The sequence below is a fragment of the Glandiceps talaboti genome, chromosome 20 (genome assembly GCF_964340395.1).
Source record: "Glandiceps talaboti chromosome 20, keGlaTala1.1, whole genome shotgun sequence".
In the NCBI taxonomy this organism is placed as follows: domain Eukaryota; kingdom Metazoa; phylum Hemichordata; class Enteropneusta; family Spengelidae; genus Glandiceps; species Glandiceps talaboti.
The window spans coordinates 5106433-5128113 of NC_135568.1; the positions used below are offsets into that span (position 1 = coordinate 5106433).

Sequence of the window (21681 nt, forward strand, 5' to 3'; positions counted from 1 at the left end):
GCGAACAATCGCTTCCTGATTACCCTGGTAAAATACACTGCATTTGGTTTTAAAGTGAAATGATAGCAAGTCAATATTTGTCATGCTTTTAAATGAAATTTGTTTGACAATTACAAATACTCTAAATGGGTAGTAATTAGTCTTCAAATTGGAAAGAAAATCGATTTGAAAATCTATATTTTTAACTTAAAAATAAAAAGGGATAGTATATGAATTGGCTTGCTAACCTTAAAGTTGCACAAACTGAGTTTATAAGCTTTACTGCCCATGGGTGGCTTACAAAAATACTTACTGTTACATAAATCAACAGTTGAAACTAACTTAGTATAATGTTAGTGTCGATACAATTGATAGTATGATAGGTGTTTCGTGGGCATTTCAATGAATATACTACACTTTGTCGTGAAAGCCAACAGGAAAAGGAAAATTAAGTATGTTTCAGTAAGTAGAATACACAGAAATCCTTTAATACAAATTAAATAATTGTAATTTTTTCCTTCGTTTTGAGAGACATCTAGTCTAAGCGTACATTTTGTATAGGAAATAATAATAAAGTTTCGATTTTAAAGAAATAAATATTAATATGCACAGACTAATTTAATTTGCTGAGTACTCTTTTGTATAAATAAAATGATAGTCGATTTCAATTTCAGGTGCGTTTTTCAATAATTACACATTTTAAATGGACTTTAAAATACCAATTACGTAATTGTTTGTTTTCGGGCTCTTTAAAACCTATGACGTCATCAAGGTAAATATAACGCCACGAAATATTAATTGATAAAGAACCATTTAAGTAGATGACGGTTTGTTAACATTTCATTAATTATACTTTTTGTATGTTCAAACATTTTCAAAAGTTAAAACCAATACAAACAATACAAACTATACAAACCAAGTGGTTGCTGTTAATTTCCAAATTTGTACATCTAAACTTTGAACTTTGAACTTTGGGTGTTAAAGATGGTTTGTAAGCTTTTATAGTAATTACGAAATTATCTGATTGTTCCCCTCTCAGGGTTGAATGGTACCGATAGTAAACACTTTTATCGATCAGGATACAACTCTGTGGATTATGCAACTCTATCGTTTGCTTGAAATAACATCGTTATTTTGCAAAAATAGCATGGCACAGTTATCTAATTAATTATTCATGGGATCAATTCCTTATCTCTCAGCTTATCTCATACAATGCGACTGGTAGGGCTACTTATCACCTAAAGTAAACAGACAAGAATCAAACATGTCATCATAAACTCTGGACATTCATCATATCTTGAAACATCCAATTCTATCAAGATAAGAATAATGTTCGAAATCTTTTTATGTATCAATTGCCAATTGTAATCTGAAGTGAGCATGCGCAGATAGTACTCTGGGATCATTTGTTGCGGTAATGTCTAATCTGCTTTGATCTGAAGGATAGCCCTCCCGCAAGGGTATGGTTAATCAAGATTATTTGGGGTTGCCAACAACGTGACAGAGGGCTCACAACATTAATTGATTCATGTATGTTTATGGCGTGATAAATTCCTCGCAATGCACTGTTCAAGATCTTTCAAGATGGCGGCTTTGCAAGTTGCCTGGCAGGCTTTGGAAAATAGATCTACTTTTGAAGCCCCGACAAATCCATTGACACTATATGCCGATGAAAGGTGCAGAATGTTGTAATTTATACAATACGCGTCAAGTTCACGAATTCGAACACAAAATATAGTATTATACCCAGGTCGTTCAAGTCACCACAACGCGTGTCTACGTCATTGGTTTTGCGGTATCAGAATATGAGAACATTCAGAATCGCCATTATATCCCCCTCCCCAATCAAGCTTATACTTATATTATCATATTATTCTTCAATACTTTTATTTTCATCCATCCCGAAAACACTTGTGACGTAAGGTCACTGCTATTTTTCGACCCATAGTGGCAAGGCCCCTTATCTTATCATTTCTATTCTTTTCGGCTGACTCATGGTTTGAGTCTGACAGAAGCAAAATAGTCAGTGAAGCATACTATCTAAATATCTGTGGATTCGTCAATTTAGAATTGTATACATTATGTTACCTATGCAGACTTGTTCGTCTTAAAAGGTTTTATCCGACGAGAGATAACAATGTACAGTTAATTGTAATGGTTATACTTAATATGAACAAAATGTTCGCATGTCCATTTATGTGTCTGTGAGTTTATGAACATTTTTGGAACTCTACTGACATTGATTGTATTATTGACATTCGATTGCGAAATAGTCATAAAAAATAAAACACACTGAACTTCGACTGACCTTAGGGCAATTGACAAAATGACACAGTTGAACGGACAAGAAGTGCAAGTCAGCAAAAAGACAGCAAACTAGTAAATATAGCAGCATTAAGATATGAAAGGGAAAAGTAAATCCTTTAAAAGCTTGTAGTTACAGATAAAACTAATTTACTACTCAGTCACCCAGCATATTTTAATAGAGTATTAATACATAAGGTCATCTTAAATAGCAAAATAATGTCATTCTCATGTACTTTGGGTTTTAACACGAGGAAGCTTAAAATCCAAGTCCAATTCACCAATGTCCCATTACCATTTGCCATGACCTCATCAGCACAGAAGAAACTATATTGTAGAGCGGGAATACTTAGTCGTCTGAGAAACTTCAGATTTTCATTGTGGTTTACCTTACAAAGCCTTATTATTTTCTCTCTATAGATGCTGCATATAACACACAACTACCATAAAACAATGCTGCCGATATCTCTTTTGATTCTTCTGGCTTGTCTTACTGGTAAGTCATTTTCATTTTACAACCGTTTCGGTTTTACTTAGTCCGTCCGCTAGATGAATCAGTGACGCCACTTTGCGCTCGTTCTTATCCCCGTTAGGATCAGGGCGAGATTAACTTGATAAGAATGATTACAGCGAAGTCACGGTAGATTGGCTACGTTTTGCTAATAAAGCCTGCCATTTACAATAATGGTTTTGCTAACACATGTACAATAAAAATTTATCGAGCTGCAAAAATAAATGGTCTCAGTAGTGTTCATAACGATTGGCACAGTAGAGAGATAAGAAAATAATATCAAAACATGTATACACAGACACTGTGTTATGTCCATAATCAACGGTCAAAGCTATTTGTGGCGGTATCTCGCTAATAATCATTTCTACTGTGAGATCACACATCATCTTATTGTTGTATTCGGATACCAGTCATGGAAACCTGGAAAATTATTGCACGGGTTTAATGTACGCATTCTCCATTGAAGCGATACTGGGTACATGCATATGATGAAATTATCTTGTTGACCACTAGTATCTCCTGAACCACTGTGCAGTCCATCCTCTTTTCGCAGCTCGATTAGTCATCATTGTAAATGCACTTTTCCTAAGACGACTTTTTACAACATGAGGGCTGATTCAACTATATGCATTCGATAATAAAATATAAAGTTATCACATTATCGCGGCAAGACTGTCTTACTCAGAGATGATAGTGAAGTGAAAATGAACCTTTATCAGACAAAGCCCGATATGGTTGAGTGGTGAATTATAGTTAATGGTTATATTATGTTGGTTCGTTCACTCAATGTCGAGCTGTCTAACGATAAAACTGTATCATTCCCACATGACATGTCCTTGTTACAAGCTTCTGTAAGTATCCATACACGTAATGAACTAAAACAGAAAATACAGACACTGTCTGAATATGTATGTATGTATGTATGTATGTATGTATGTATGTATGTATGTATGTATGTATGTATGTATGTTATCTTTCTCTGCCACTTACCTTTTCATCATCATTGTGTTACTTTGTTTACTATGGTTCCTTTGAGCCTTCCGATGATATCCATATCTCCCTTAGAATTACTTTTGGAATTTCTTTTGGCACTAACTGATGTGATATTGTATTTTAATAGGCATCGTAATTTAAAGATTATGTAACTTTGAAGCTTGCTCAGTTTGTCAGTTTGTTCCTGATATCCGCCACTTTCTGACTTTCCGTAGAGTAGCTCAGTCAAGTGATTCTCTTATAAAACAATGTGCGTTCATCGTGGAAGCACAAAGATTCATACACGGTTCTCTTCTTCGACGTTTGATTGACAAATCGAACAAATCACTTGTCCCCCTTCAGTGTCTAAAATTAACAGGATATGAAAGAATGATATATATTAGTTGGAGGTATAGAGTAAACTGGAGGTGTGAAAATGTTAGCTATATGGAAATTCGGGTGTGAAAGTACGTGTCAGTTATGTACATCTGACTGTCTACCTTCTGTGGTAATGTCACTGTAGATTTGTGGAATGTCATATTGTCTACATTTACACTAAGTGACGTCAGTGGCAGGTATTAAGAGACTCAAGTATTCAACAACACAACAGAACAGTACCTTGTAAATTCTAAATCCATGATATACTACCGCACCAGCCCTTGATTCTTGGTACATGAAATCCCGTGGATACAAAACCATACTGCCAGGAATTCCTGAAAGGAATACCAGACAGTGACATTAATGCTTGGAGAGCGGAGGGTGAAGTTTTCGGGAAAAAAAATCCCAGGGTGGATGGATTACCATGTAAAACTTGTAATATGATAGTTTGTAAAGCAAAGCGCAATTATAACTGTAAACTAACTCGTGTAAGGTGATGTTCCCAGGCGATTGAACATAATCAGTGATTTGTAATATTTTAGATACTACAGTTGGAGTAGCATTGTGACTACTGTCCTCATGCCTCAAAGTAGCCCAGAGTCACGTTATGTGGGTGTTTGGCGAAATGTCGAAATGTCCCACCCACAGCCTAGAATAGTGCGAACGGTTCGGTATTTAAACTTAAAATTAGACACGCAATGGATCAGCCATAGGTGCTATGGTTCAACCCCTCTTAGATGTGTCTAGGTTGATCAGGAAATCTATCCATTTGTGGTTGGTTTTGTGAGTACCATTTGATATGGTAATTATATGGTTAATGATAATGATAATGGTATTTAAATAGCGCCGAGTATCAATCAAGCAATGCTCCATGGAGGGTTACAATAAATACTGTCACAAATAAGCTTTCATGAAAAGGTATGTGTTTCCACTGCAATGACATACTCTCCTTATTTATTCTAATCACGTGGTGATGATACTGACGTAACTTAGCACAGCGGGTAGATTTAAAAGCCAGTAAGAATTTGAGCCAATTTTAATGAAATGTGAAGTGTTCTCAGTTGTATGGAGGGCAATAACCACTCTCCCAACACGACTTTACTCTGTACTAACCTGAAAGAGCGACGCTTTACAGAACAGATACTTTTAAGTTTGAATGTGTAAACTGAAACGATCAGATATCGTATTTCGACAGCACGAATTCTGTCTGTCAAGGTACTTACGGTTGTATGTGATTAGAATTTAAAAGGAATGTAACACTATTTTAACATCCCTGAAATGGTTTCTCTGCACATGTACATGTAATACCCTGTTATATATGTCATGTTTCCTTTCTAAAATAAAAACATGATTTTGAGCTTTGCAATATTCTGGCTAATAGAAAACGTTATGTTTTTCATTGGCGGGGATTCACATGTATACTAGTCAACGGAAAAGGCCTGTTTGGTATTTTACGATCATAACTCACTGTAGCCAATGAAATGTCACAGACGCTATTCAACACCGTTCTTTTAAATTCCAAAACATCGGATTATGCGCTAGTATTGACCTGTTCATGAATAGGATTAAAGCACTTATTCTATTGACGGTTGTTCAAGTGATACTTCTTAGTGATGCAAACACTCCATACGTAAACGTACCAGATCGATTACTAACCAACTTCGTGATTTACGAGTGTCTCGATTGCATTGATCGCGATCGGAAATTGCACAGTGTGTCTGCATCTAAAATCTGATTAAAGATGCACACCGTTATGATTCGCCTACGTATTTGGTGAACATGTTTTGAATAAACAGATAACAGCTGCCGCTAATGCATCTTATATTTATATTTTCATTTCATTTCTGATGGACGCCAGGGAAACCAGTTAAAAGACAAAAGTTCCTGTGACTCAAAATTGATGTCACACGAGTGAACGACGTTTGAAATATCAGTGTAACACATCCTGTCATTAATTATTAATTCCGGATGGTATGTGTTAATCTATCAACTTATTATTTCTATCTTATCTAAATTTATGGTTCTAAGCTGTGCCGATTTCGAGACTGTTTGTGTGTGTGTGTGTATGTGTGTGTGTGTGTGTGTATGTGTGTGTGCGCGTGCGCGCGCGTGTGTCCGTTTCCGCCCGCCCGTCCGTCCGTATGCTTCCGTCCGTCCGTCCGTCCGTCCGTCCGTCTGCCTGCCTAACCTCTCTGTCTGAAATAACAACGCTTCCCCTTTCCGAAAATAAGTCTTCAAACAATGTATATGGAGATTCCATCTACAGACAAAGACATGATAACAAAGTCTCATATCAGCAGTGAAAAATGTCTTCAGCAAATCTAGAACACATAAATGTAACACGACATTTATAGCTAAGGTTTCAAGATCATTTCTTTGCAGACGTTTGCATGGCTTCTGATAGTGAAAGAAGACTACAGGCTGATTTATTTAAGGACTATCAAAAATCAATTCGACCAGTCTTGTCAGCCGACGAAACTTTACAAATGAACTTTGGTTTATCTATAACCCAACTATTGAACGTGGTAAGTATCGCCCATGTATATATATGTGTGTCTGTGTATATATATATATATGTGTGTGTGTATGTATGTATGTATGTATGTATGTATGTATGTATGTATGTATGTATGTATGTATGTATGTATGTGTGTGTCTGTCTGTGTGTGTGTGTGTGTGCGTGTGTGTGCGTGCGTGCTTTTTAATAACAACACACGATTCTCTCTGTTTACTGTGCAACATCTTGTGCCATCCAACAGAAATGTCTTAAATATGTGTTGCTGATACATCTCTCCTAAATTCATCAATTTATTTATGCAATTTGAGATTTTATTCTGCCGGTTCTCGATGCATATCCAATAACTCTCTAATGTCAAGCGCACCAGTAGTTACATAGGCCTAAATTACGAACAAAATATATATTGTCCTAAAATATTTAGTGTCACATCATTGGGATATCATCCATATCCACAAAGCCTTTAAACTATATTACAAATAACGTGTGAAGTAATGATTCAGATCTTGTTTTGGGCTCAAAACTCGAGATGCAAAAAGTTCATTTCCAGGTAGTTACGTGTATTGGCTTTTGAGCACGGCACTATCTAGGTCTATGGTAGGCATGTCTGTTCGTGTCGTCACGCTCTGGCCATTCCTCGAAACGAATGTTCATTTTCCGAACTCGACAGTGTCCCAGTCGCCTAAAGTTGCGAGTCAAATAAGTTGTCGAGGAGCCAAATAAATTGTCGAGGCGAGTCAAATAAGTTGTACATAATAATGGCCCCAATAATGCGCCATACTCGCGTGGTATTGACAGGTGTGGATGTCGAAGCCCCTGAAGTATTTCACACTACTAGTAGATATGAATAATTTGTTCGCAGATTATTGGTAATGTAATAGTTTATAGTTTATGTATAGTTCAAAGGCTTGATGGATATGTATGGTATTTCAATGAAGTGACACTAAATATTTTATGACAGAAGATTAATTGGGCCGTGATATAGGTCTATATAATAACTGATGAGTCAGCAATAAAAGAACAACAATGGCTGCTGGAAGATAGTCTCGTATTGCATTACTAAATTAATGAAACTGGAAATCAACATTATTAGCGACTCATATCTAGTACACTGGTACAAAATTAGGATAATACGAGACGTTGGGAATAGAGAACACATCTTGTTATTAGTCATTTCACGGTGCTTCGTCAATAGATTCCCTTGACAATGCAAATTCACCATTTTCTGCATGGTCGATGATGGCGCTGATTTTAGGGTCCGTCCCATTGGATAAATGATATTATAACGTTCACAGCTACACACACACACACAAACGTTTATTTGTAGGTGATTAAATACACGTCAGGGAGTACAATATCAAGACTAAGTCATTAAATACAACAAAACAGTTAAAACAATATTCCAGTTAAAAGTTGATGTGGCTTTGATAATATCATTACAACTCTTGCAAGACAACAAACTGTTGTTATTTTATTCAGCTGGTTTACTTTTAACAAATAAAATGGTACGAACCACATAGCTTTGTTGAGAACACAAATTCTAACGTGCGGCAGCCGTCCGATACACACGGGGTCCCATGCTACGAAAACGTACTTAGTATAAACAAAGGGCACTCATATCCTTATTTTGATTTATAAAAACCATCTTCTCTATATAAACTCTGAAGTCATGCAAATACTGCCAAATTCAATCAGAACTTGGAATGGGGAAGAGATTAAATAGTGATCTCGACTCGTGCCTCACATTTATCAACAAATAAACAAATAAGCGCACGAACAAACAAACAGTACGTCATCCAGACATGCGCATTGGAAGTCCATTGACCTTAATTGAATAAATTATAAAATGTATATCATGAAAGAAATCGGTTAAATTTATTTTACTAAACGAATTTCTCACTGCGAATACGATGACCGATTCCTCGTGCATGTACATCATCGAGATGCCGGTGAAATGACCTTAATCCCACATGAAAATAGCACACGAGAAATACGTAACTATGTAACCATGGTGAAATGAAATAAATTCTCAGAAAGAATGCTGACAAGGACTGTCCCAAGTGACAAAGTAATATCGAGGGACAAACTGAACACGGGTGATATAAATATCGACATATTGTAGGGTTAAAGTTCAAGCTATTAACACCGCGACTTGAAGTAAGGTGTCCCAGTGTTACTGCACCGGTTACTCTTATGACGTCGTGCTGTCACGAAGTTGAGACTTCAGCCTCGTTATCGATTATTGATCCCTCCGTGGCATAAAAGCAAATCTACATAGATCAGTAGCCCAAATACTCATATGAAATCTTAACCCTGAACAATTACGTGTAAAATCCCAAGACATAATAACGTGTGCAGTATCTTTTTACGGTTTGCAAATAACTTGTGCACTGTCATCTGGGATAATCTACCCCGATGAGAAATGGCTTAAATATTCCACATTTACTGTTGTTAGTTCGACATACGGTATACGTCATTTTATCGAATTTAGTACTATTCTACTTCACTCACGAGAGGTGAAAGTGCCACAAACTGAGTTTATAAGTTAGTGATTTGCTTCACTGTCACTGAAATCGTAGTCTAGCGTTTTTAGCACAATTGATAGCATATATGAGGTTTTGGCAACATTTGTATAAGTATAATACATTACGTCATTGTACCGTTTATCTATCAATCATTTCTAAATACCAGCTTTGACTTGTACTGCAAGAAATGGTTACTACTAAACCAGAGAGACTATAGCATTTCACTTAGGCAGCACAAAATTCGTTACATCCCACACAACGTTTTTGTTACGAATTACAAACAAAATCCAGTCACTGATAGCACTCTTTCAAATGAAATGTTACATTTTATTTGACCGTGAACACAAATAAACAGTTTGGTGTTTGAATCTTCCTTGTTTCATCTGACAGTGATGTTGATTTGTGTTCACAGTGAGATAAAATGTATCATTTAATATGCTTGCATGCTATCAGTGTCTGTATTTTGTTGTATGTCATTTGTAACAAAAAAAACCTTGTGTGAGACGCCTAACAACCATCCCTAATTAAAACTCTATAGTCTCTCTGGTTTCGTAGTAAATATGCCCCAGTAATTAGATTACAACAGATATATCTTCACTGCAACAAAATTTATGCCTCAAAAAAGTATAAACTCAACTTGTGCCATTTTAGGTAAAAAATACCGCGCATTGTAGTGAGCCTCTCTGTTAGAGCTTGGTATTGGAAATGCACAGGGGAGGATATTAAAAAACAGAAGACTCCACTACACTACAAAACCGGTTTCAACTTACATCAGTCGATTCCTTTGCGGATTAATTTGTTGTTTGTGTAATCGGATTAATATTCTCCCGTGGTTTCATGTCAGTGGCGAGAGAAATCCGATTCTGCTTTTCCAGACATCAAAGCAATTCTACGAGTCTTTATTATAAAAGAAATACCTGTAACACTCATGCATGGTTGAATCTTGAAAATTAAAACACGCTGTGTTGTCAGTCGATGCGGGAAAATGTGATTAATGATGGCATAAAATATTGAATTGAAACAAAAAACACAGGCGAAATGTGATTGTAGAAATGTGAGTGATTAGGGCCTTGATTAGAGGCACTTCGCGTGACATATTGGAAGTTTGTTTAAGGCTACAGTGTGTCATTTCCTGAAGGTTAATTTTCGGTCACGGATAGTCCAATTAACCGGCTCAGTTCATTTTAATAGCGTTATTTCGCTTTGAGAGTTTAAAAACCTCGAAATAGAGTGAAATGTACTTTACAGCTGATATCGGGTGAGCATGCATTTTCGATGTGATGACGTATGATATGATATGATGACACTGGTTATAAGATTTCATGTGACAGTAAAACACAGTAAAGATAGCAGGGATTGTCCTCTCGCAGTAAAAGTGTTTCATTATCTTGTCTGTGTGTAATGCTAAAGTTGGGCACCAGTATTTGATGTTTCAACATGTCCAACTTATCAAGTTTACCATGATGTATATTACATTAGTAGAAATGTGCATGCTACTACTATTTACAAACTACAAAGCATGCATAATAGTAATCTGCCTACTAAACCCTACTGCAATTCTGCATCTTTTAAATGTGACCACAGGTCGTATACCACAGAAGGCGCTGTTGAGGGACTGAGCTGTGATATTGTCATCCTCGGCTTTTGTTCGGCACCCTTCCGAGTGCACATCCGGGTCTTTCTAGACTACCACTTCCGAAGCAATGACTGTGCACTATCCATTTTGTGATTAACGTAACACAAAACTTTTGTGGCCAGTCTAATTAAACTTCATGGTAATCCTGTAAAGGTTGTATTGAGTTCGTCATCGCCATTGTAGTCGTCATGAACATTAATATTATTATAGTTATTGGCAACGTTTGTAAATTCATTTAGAATGAATAGGAGTAACCTTTGAAGCGAAATACAGTTGATTTTAATAAAAAAACTCTAAAAAGCGATCAATTGAGGGCCATAGGTTTTATTTTCAGCGGTGAAACATATTGTTTGTCAGGACCCGATTTCTATTAGTAGAATTAAATATATACACTTAGATATTGTTCTGACAATGTGTCGTAATATTACGGTGTGCGAATGGGATTCACAAATGTGTGTGAGTGAGGGAGGAGTGGTTGAGCGAGTGAGTGGGAGAGAGAGTGAGAGAGAGGCACATTCACAAATATGCACACATACCAGTAGCCAAACATTGCGATGACTTTCTCAGTTATTGCTATGTGACCTTGCCACTCGCCTAGCAATATTTTGCTATATAATCATTGATGAACATTATCCCCCTCCACACACACACACACAAACACACACACACACACACACACACACACACACACACATTCTCTCTCTCTCTCTCTCTCTCTCTCTCTCTCTCTCTCTCTCCCTCTCTCTCTCTCTCTCTCTCTCTCTCTCTCTCTCTCTCTCCTGTTCTCCCACACTAGTTTAAATGTAAGACTCACTTCATGCTTTTTTCTTTTATATGTTTTTTAGGATGAAAAGAATCAGATAATTCAAATCAGTGTGTGGATGCCTCAGGTAATTTTCATATTATATCTATATGTTAACTATAATGAATCAAAAATGAATTATAGTGATATAAATGATAATATATCGGATGTGTTTAATATTGCGATATTATATATAGAATGAAAAGGGCAACAATTCTTACATGATGATTCAATCTAAACGACAATGAAACACATTTTAAAATAATATGAGAAAACGTTACACTTTACTTAACACTCATGTACAGCTAAAATGATGTTGGCTTGGTGTTTTGATCATGGGACATAACGTTTTTGACATAGAGCTAGACATATTTCAACGCTAGACTAACAATAACAGAGACACAACGAACACAGCAGGATCCTTTGCCCAATCACATTGAACACTGATAAGCATTACTATTCTTTCATAGTGAAGTAGAAACAGGCTTCTAGTGAAAACATTACACATGGACTTGATGATTTTAATGGCTGTAATTGTTAATTTTCTAACTAATAATCAACATCTCAACTTGCTTTTACATCCTCAATGTGCATGGAATCTATGTAATTGTTTCTTCTGCATTAGAAGTTTATTGAGAGTGTGTATTAAATATCATGTCACATGAGAGAAACACAAAGCCTACATCATTTTAGCTGTAAAACCCTTTCAATGACGGAGCATATATCAAAGGGCGACTTTTAGATATTTGATATACCTTTAATACATCACAGACTTATTCCCCTTTGAGGGCAAAAAGGATTACGTTCAGTGACTGGTGTAAATACTGACAACATTTATTCTCTATTTTTGTACTGTGTGAAACGACTCATTCTTGACGTGTATTAACTGAAACATGTTTAAGTTGCCTTATGGTTCGAGTTTTTGTTTTATTTCTGAATACACGATATTATGTTGTAGATGTGACATGAGGTGTACAGTTCGAATCTGAACGGTTTCCTCTGAATAAAGCGTGTTTCTTCTGAAGACCAGCATTTAAAAAAAAATATTTATTATTCTTTATTAAAAAATCTAGTCTTTAAGTCTATAGTACTATTTCACAACTAAATACAAAAAAATTAAAAGCCTTTGAAGGTAAAGACACGTTTCCCCACAAAGAAGGATAGAGACAAAACAAAAACACTCAAAAAACAAAATGCAGACAAAACAAATCAAACTTCATTATCTCTACTACAGAACAAATATTCCAATAAAGCTAAAAAGAATAAAGTAAAATAAAATGAGGCTAAATGAATTACCTAATTATGCAGCAGAATCTTCCCATTTAGCAAGGTGAATTTGGCATTGTGCCCTTTCTCGTTGAAATGAAAGAACGACTAACATGTTATTCTGCGAATTGAAACATGTTTAGTCATTACTGCTCCTGTAACGTTAGTAACCATGAGATCTGTAGCATCACAATTAGGCATACTAGATGAAAAAAATCAATGACGTAATTTTTGGATGTACCCCAAAATTGTTACTGTCATGAGGGTCGAGAAGCAGTGCATATTCATAACCTAGCTAATTAATATTCAAAGCTGATTTTACACTTTTCGAGGCACGCATCAAATACGATACGAGATGAGTTTAATACAAATATTGATTTAGAGCAAAATAGGGAATCTCAATTTAACTTTGATATTTAATTTGTAAATTATATTGGCCATCGCACAAGCAGCTGTTTCTAAACCCTTTTCACATTTTACAGTTCACATCAATGAGAAGCAATTTGATATTAACATGTCAGTTACAGCTCATTTACTTATCTTTCTGGTATCAACAATAAGAATCAATAAGTCGTAAAATAAATTTTGTGAGGGGGAATAACAATATATGACCATTTCTCATTAGACGTATGATGTATACGTTATGTTTGATAATATATGATTTGATATCATATGACAAAATGCTCTTTTGGGGAAAATGTTGTCATGGGAACATAAGCAGAGTGGATCTAGAGGATGATGACGTACATGCACGTTCTGACTGCTGAAATATGATGAATGGTTTGATTCTGAATTTGAAAACATTTCTAACAAATGCGGGCATAATTATGGCCTCAGTCGAATATTTAGCACCCTAACTTGTAATTTCTATTGAAAGTATTGATATTAAGAGATTTATAACGGGAACACAATACTGTATGCATAGACAGTTAGATAGATAGATAGATAAATATAGACAGATACTTGCATACATACATACATGAATGCATACATACATACATACATACATACATACATACATACATACATACATATACATACATACATACATACATACATACATACATACATACATGCATACATACATACATACACACGTACATACATACATACATACATACGTACATACATACATACATACATACGTACATACGCACATACATACATACATACATACACACATACCCACACATACATACATAGTCAGTCAGTCAGTCAGTCAGTCAGTCAGACAGACAGACAGACAGACAGCCAGACAGAGACAGACAGACAGACAGGCAGGCGGGTAACTGATATTTTTTAGAATCACCTGCACAGTGATTCTGATTTGATTTGAATGCCGAGAGGAACTTTTCTTGTTTGATGTATGCCGACTGTCAGAGGATATGTTAGAGTGAATTACAAAGCATAGTCAATTAAATTGTCTGTAACTCTGTAAACATTACTCTACATTACTACAGTACTTGTATATATTCAGAAGGCAAAGACCAGACAATTAAGAATTGTTAAGTAGAGCTTATCACGAACTGAAGTAACATAGAGTGTTCTAGTTGGGATATTCAAAAGTACCTGTGTTTGAAGTAATTAATTCAAACGTCAGATATCACACATTATTGCCAAATGTAATGTTTTATATATATCGATGCTCTTTGACAATGGCATAACATATGACTTGAATACATTGGAGTGTAGGGTTGGCTTTACTATATATATTCAAATATCAAGATATCAAATGGAATCATTATCGATTACTGTGGAGAGCAACTTTTTGAGTTCGGAAATCAACCACATCGCATTATGTCACACCGCACTAGATCACATCACATCACATCACATCACATCACATCACATCATGATCACACTACATCACACCACACCACACCACACCACACCACACCACACCACAAGACTATCACATTACATCATGCCACTCATAATCATTCATTGGACACATAACAGGTAGAACAGAACAAACAACGTATTCGCCACTTTAAACCTAATAACGATAAAACTCTATTTAACACACCACCCATTCACTGCTATCATGGTAAACCAACAAACATCAACACAAACTCATCTTTACACAGCTAAAGCGTAGAATCATACCATCTCATTGCAGTAAAACAAATACATTAAAATGTACATTTTCATTTTGTTGGCAATAAAATGTAATTGACGTACGTGAGGGAAATTCAAATTCAATCATTCAGAATCAGATACGAATTTTTATGTGGTTGCTATGCTGCACTATTGCTTGTAAAGACAAACATTTTGATCTAGATATAGTTAACAAGAATTGTATACATTCAGTTCATCAGATACAAAATCCACCACTTTCTAAGTTGTGATAAGCAGTCATGTATTTTCATCTATATTTATCTATTCTTTATTACAGCATTGGCACGACTACAGACTGCAGTGGAACCCAGACAACTATTCAGGTATACCATCAATGGTAATCAACTTTGACCTTCTCTGGTATCCCGACATGGCACTGTATAATAGGTAGGTAAGACTAATATATCCCTTTTCAACAAAAAAAAAACTCCTATGCTAAATAAATAGTAACAACTGCATTAATTTGCAATGCTAAATTTTCACATCAAAGCAAAAGGCACGCACAAAGTCAAATCTCAGACCACCAAACGTTTCTTTGGGGTCTGAGGTCAAATGAGCTTGCCAACATTTCATTTGTTAGTATAGAAAAAAAATGTGTAAATTTTGATTACGAATTCATGTCACCGATGATAATATATACATGTACATCCAGTCAGATCTGAATATGTATTATCACGTGACACGCATATGCGATATATACCGATTACTAATAGGGTTTATATTCTTGTGGTGCATAGCTCTAGAAATATGCTTTCCGAGAGCTGCAGTACTGAGGGGACGGAGACGTGTCACAATACGCCATCAACGACAACAAGAAAACTTCAGTTCGATGATGGTCAATTAAGTGATTATTTGAAAGATTACAAAAATGAAAATGATAACGCAGCTGATAGCGAAGGAGGCTACGATCTAGCTATTTCAGAGAAGCAGATTGTACAACCAACCGATATTATCGCATTTCCAATATGAATCAATTTAAACGGAACTTATCGCTATAAAATGAATACTTGATATCTTGCTCTGACTTTCTTGTTGTCATATCTACGAATTGAATCAAATCTCGTATGAGAATGACGCATTCCTTCATCTTTAGAAACGTCCTTAATATTATCTATAATTACACTGGTGCGTCATTGGTCCTTATGTTAGCAATAAAGGCTGAATCATTGTCAATTGGTATAAGTCAATTTGCATATTTTGTTATGGACCAATCAATCACGGTTTCAAGGAGAACACATTCCAATTTTGTGAAAATGCTGTTTTTACATGTCAATGAGTTGGTGTGGTTTAAAGAGGTATTCATACTCAACGTGCTGTAAAGTATATAAATATTTTGTTTCGTTCAGCTGGAAAATACTCAATACCTAGGAGTTTTGTCACTGCTCGTCTAACGACTCGATGAGACAAGGCCCCTTAGGTCACTTGTATTTTCACTGACTTAAGACAAATATTGCTATGACATTACAGCGAGGCAATTATGTATTGTCTTCACTCAGAATTAACAACTACACGTTCGAATAAGTGGATAAACTCTATACTATTTTTTTCCCGTTTCTTTCTAAGTGCTGATGGTAGGTACGACTTACCGATGTCTAAGAACGCACGTGTGTCATCTGACGGAACAGTGAATGTAGCACCCCCTGCCATTCTATCTAGTCCCTGTGTTATCGACATAGAATACTTCCCATTTGATGAACAGCGATGTTCACTGAAGTTTGGCACTTGGGAGTACAACGGAAACGAGACGGTCCTCCACCCTCTTGTCGATCACGTCGTCAAAGAAGATTTCCTCGAAAATGTAGAATGGGAAATAATTGACTCCAGAGTGACGAATCTATTGAAGAAATATCCATGTTGTCCCTACATCTACAGTAATTTGGTGTACACGCTTGTGATAAGACGGCGCCCTCTATATTACATAGTCAACATGGTTGTTCCGTGTTTGTTCATGTCATTTATCACGTTATTCGTATTTTACCTGCCACCAGACTCCGGTGAGAAAATGACGCTGAGTATTTCAATTCTGTTGGCGCTATCAGTGTTAAACTTGATTATTGCTGAGATTATGCCCCCAACGTCAGAAACGACACCACTTCTTGTCAAGTATATCCTATTTTGTATGCTGATAGTGATGACGTCAATCGTAAGCACTATCGTTGTTCTAAACGTGCATCACCGCACACGAAATACACACGCTATGCCCAAGTGGGTTAGGAAGATATTCATCGAATTCTTACCGAAATATTTGTGTATGAAAACTGTGAACAAGGCGACGAGATACAATAATGATAAACTTGCTATCGAATTACGTGATTTGGTATTTTCTGACTCAACTATAGGTGTGCGTCGCTCTTTTTCGAACGAGACAGAGACGAAGACAAACTATAATAACAGGAGATCATATAAAAATGGCGGTTTTCGAGTTCGTCGCAAGGATTCGTCATCTTCCAGAGATGATTATTCCACATCTAATTGTATCTGCCCTATCCATGGACAAGCTGTCACCATGACAACAAGTTTTAAATCCGATAAAATGTTTTCACGACAGGAAATACAAAGAAAGCTTCCAGTCCGATCTCAAGATTCGTCATCCGGGAGATCTGACTCGACAGAAACAGATGCGTTGTTAAGACGACAGGAATCGGTGCGTCAGAATTCGACGTCACCAGAAACTGAGACGCAGAGTGCGGACAGAGCCATCAATCAGGGGGTGTCCGACTCTGATTTTTCTAATGGTGGCAATAATCTAGCTTCTCTCACCACTTTTCAAAGAAAACTTCTTGGAAATATTGGAATTATCAGTAAATACGTTAAAAGAGAAGAAGATGAATATGACGTAAGTGAAATTTCCATAATGTCCATTCCATACTTGCAAGGATATTATATCTATATATACATGTTCGTGTATATATAGCTTACACCACTTTGTCAGTATATTCTCCCTAATTATTCTAATTATTCAATTTCTAACCAAAGAAAAAATGATGACGATAGATATATTTACCCGGAGACCGTTAATATATATATACGAGGTAAGAGTGTGTGTAATATATATATATATATATATATATATATATAGTTTTGGTAGTACTGGAACTCTTTCTTGGGTGTAACTCGGAGTTTCACGCATATTGCGATCATCAGACACTCTGAGGCCTACTCTCTGGGTGTGCTGTATATATAGAGTGTAGACAATAGAAATACCATCACTATTGTCTGTGTCGGTGGGTAGGTGTTGTATGTGTGGAGGTGTTGGTTGTTATTGTGTGGGTTATTGGGTGCGGACAAGTAAGTGTTGGCGGGTTGTTCCATGTTGGGCTTTGATGTTCCGTTAGTTAACGGGTTTAATAGTTTAGGTGATAGATGCTCTATTGAAGCTGGACAAATAAAACTTATTCTCGTGTCGGCATTTGGATATCAACTCAGTTCTTTTGTTTAGTGTGGAGCTTTTGTCTGCTTTAATAATAGTTAGTTTTTCGGTTAAACACAGGTTGCATCGTTTTGTTTTATTGGTGTATGCTTGGGCTTTCTTGTTGATGGACCAGGATACGGAAAAAGGCTCATTGTTTCTTTTCAGTTTCCAAATGTGTTTTGATAGTTCTGTGCTGTTTTCGTGTTTTTCATGTTTGAATGACTGTTTGTGGTTGGCGTATCTCTGTTTGAAGTTGTTCTCTGTTAGACCGATATATACTTTTGTTTGTTTTCCGTGGACGGTGGCTTGGTATACGATGTTTTCCGTTTGGCATTCGCCGTTCAGAGGGCAGGTGTCTTTCTGTCTGCAATTACAGGGTTTTTGAGTGGGTTTAGTTTCGCTGTTGGAGATGGTGGCGTTATGCGCTTTGATTATGCCATGTTTGGCATGCAGCTATAACTGACTTTGACATTGTTTCTGTTGAATATTTTGTGTAACTTAGAGTCTGCTGGGAAATGTTTTGTGATTAGGTTGAGGAATCGTTTGCCTACATTGGTGGCTACATTTTTGCTGTATGGTGGGTTAAACCAGATGGTGTTTCTATTTCTGTTTTTCTTGTTTTTCTGCGTCGGGGTGCTGGTGAACGTGATGTTCTCTTTGTGGCCGCTGGTTTTTAGTGCATTTTGGTACAGTGGGGCTGCCTGGTTGAAGATGTGTTCGTCGGATGATATGTCGGAAATTCTACGGCCGATGGCTGACGATATGTTCTTGATGATGCTGGGTGGGTGGTTAGACTGCGTGTGTATATACATGGGGTTGTCGTTGGGTTTCCTGTAAGGGTAATATTTACCGTTGTTGAGGTTGAGCGTTATGTCTAGAAAGTTGACGGTTTTCAGATTGGTGAGTATGGTTATTTTTAACCCCATGGCTTTGAAGGTTTTAGTTATGTCTTTTCTGATACTTTCTGATTTACTTCCGGTGATGTTCTTGAAGGCGGCTAGTCCGTCGTCCCTATATAGACCTATGTTTTCTTTACCGTATTTTTTGGCTAATTTGTGTAGCATGAATATTCCGACCAGTTCGCATATTTCGGCCCCGTCGTTGCTTCCCATTGTGACGTCAAATGATCCATTGCTATTCTTTTTTACCCATGGTTTGGTTTTATCAAAGAGTAGAGATTTCCGACAACCCCATGTATATACACACGCAGTCTAACCACCCACCCAGCATCATCAAGAACATATCGTCAGCCATCGGCCGTAGAATTTCCGACATATCATCCAACGAACACATCTTCAACCAGGCAGCCCCACTGTACCAAAATGCACTAAAAACCAGCGGCCACAAAGAGAACATCACGTTCACCAGCACCCCGACGCAGAAAAACAAGAAAAACAGAAATAGAAACACCATCTGGTTTAACCCACCATACAGCAAAAATGTAGCCACCAATGTAGGCAAACGATTCCTCAACCTAATCACAAAACATTTCCCAGCAGACTTTAAGTTACACAAAATATTCAACAGAAACAATGTCAAAGTCAGTTATAGCTGCATGCCAAACATGGCTACCATAATCAAAGCGCATAACGCCACCATCTCCAACAGCGAAACTAAACCCACTCAAAAACCCTGTAATTGCAGACAGAAAGACACCTGCCCTCTGAACGGCGAATGCCAAACGGAAAACATCGTATACCAAGCCACCGTCCACGGAAAACAAACAAAAGTATATATCGGTCTAACAGAGAACAACTTCAAACAGAGATACGCCAACCACAAACAGTCATTCAAACATGAAAAACACGAAAACAGCACAGAACTATCAAAACACATTTGGAAACTGAAAAGAAACAATGAGCCTTTTTCCGTATCCTGGTCCATCAACAAGAAAGCCCAAGCATACACCAATAAAACAAAACGATGCAACCTGTGTTTAACCGAAAAACTAACTATTATTAAAGCAGACAAAAGCTCCACACTAAACAAAAGAACTGAGTTGATATCCAAATGCCGACACGAGAATAAGTTTTATTTGTCCAGCTTCAATAGAGCATCTATCACCTAAACTATTAAACCCGTTAACTAACGGAACATCAAAGCCCAACATGGAACAACCCGCCAACACTTACTTGTCCGCACCCAATAACCCACACAATAACAACCAACACCTCCACACATACAACACCTACCCACCGACACAGACAATAGTGATGGTATTTCTATTGTCTACACTCTATATATACAGCACACCCAGAGAGTAGGCCTCAGAGTGTCTGATGATCGCAATATGCGTGAAACTCCGAGTTACACCCAAGAAAGAGTTCCAGTACTACCAAAACTATTACGCTCTGCCACTGCGGTATAGAGCACTGTCTTAGCAGATTGATACTCACCGAGTTATATATATATATATATATATATATATATATATATATATATATATATATATATATATATATATATATATATATATATATATATATATGGGGCAAATGTGTGCGTCTATGTGTGTGTGGGTTGGGGTAGAATGTGTGCGTCTGTGTGTGTGTGTGTGTGGGGGGGGGGTAAGAATGTCTGCGCCTCTGTCTGTCTGTCTGTCTGTCTGTCTGTCTGTCTGTCTGTCTGTCTGTATGTCTGTCTGTCTGTGGATATGTTATTCTGTTTGTCTTCCAGGTTATTTGGCTAAGTGATAGTTATATACCAGTTTGTGTTTCTGATATTGCAAACATATTTTCTCTGAATACCCAGATTTAAATAAGTTTCGAATTCACTCCCATAGTTTGTTTTAATGCGATGACATTTCTTTCCAAACTAATGTTTATGCTTCGTTTTTGACAGGTACGAGAAGACTGGAAATATGTTGCCATGGTTATGGATAGAATACTTCTTGTGTTGTTTATCGCGGGATATATCTCAGGGAATTGCATCGTCATGTTGTTGATAACAGGAACATTATGAGCCAACAGTTAAAGTGAGAAGATAACAGTATTGTTCTCAGGTGCAATAGTATCGATTATGTGGACAATTATATCATTGATAGAGGAGCATTGTAATGTATCTAGGATGACGTCATCAATATAAAATGACGTCACATGCAATAACAGTATTATGTTATTTAACAAATATCGGACAATGTCAATAATTACAGATTTGTTCATTAAATTCAACTTACCCCACTATTGTATTACCTCAGTCTGCACGGCAGTATCCATGGAAACGGTATGTAGGATTTGAATACGATGCTGTAACCTTCAAGTTAG

The 21681-nt window shown here is 36.7% G+C and overlaps 1 protein-coding gene across 1 annotated transcript; it reads left to right on the forward strand.

Moving 5' to 3' along the window:
- The first annotated feature begins 6534 nt into the window (after positions 1-6534).
- On the forward strand, positions 6535-21379 carry LOC144450990 (acetylcholine receptor subunit alpha-like). Its single transcript, XM_078141749.1, has 5 exons — positions 6535-6669; positions 11666-11710; positions 15284-15393; positions 16570-17842; positions 21260-21379. The coding sequence occupies exons 1-5, from the start codon at positions 6535-6537 to the stop codon at positions 21377-21379; spliced, it is 1683 nt and encodes a 560-aa protein (XP_077997875.1).
- Positions 21380-21681: the final 302 nt, after the last annotated feature.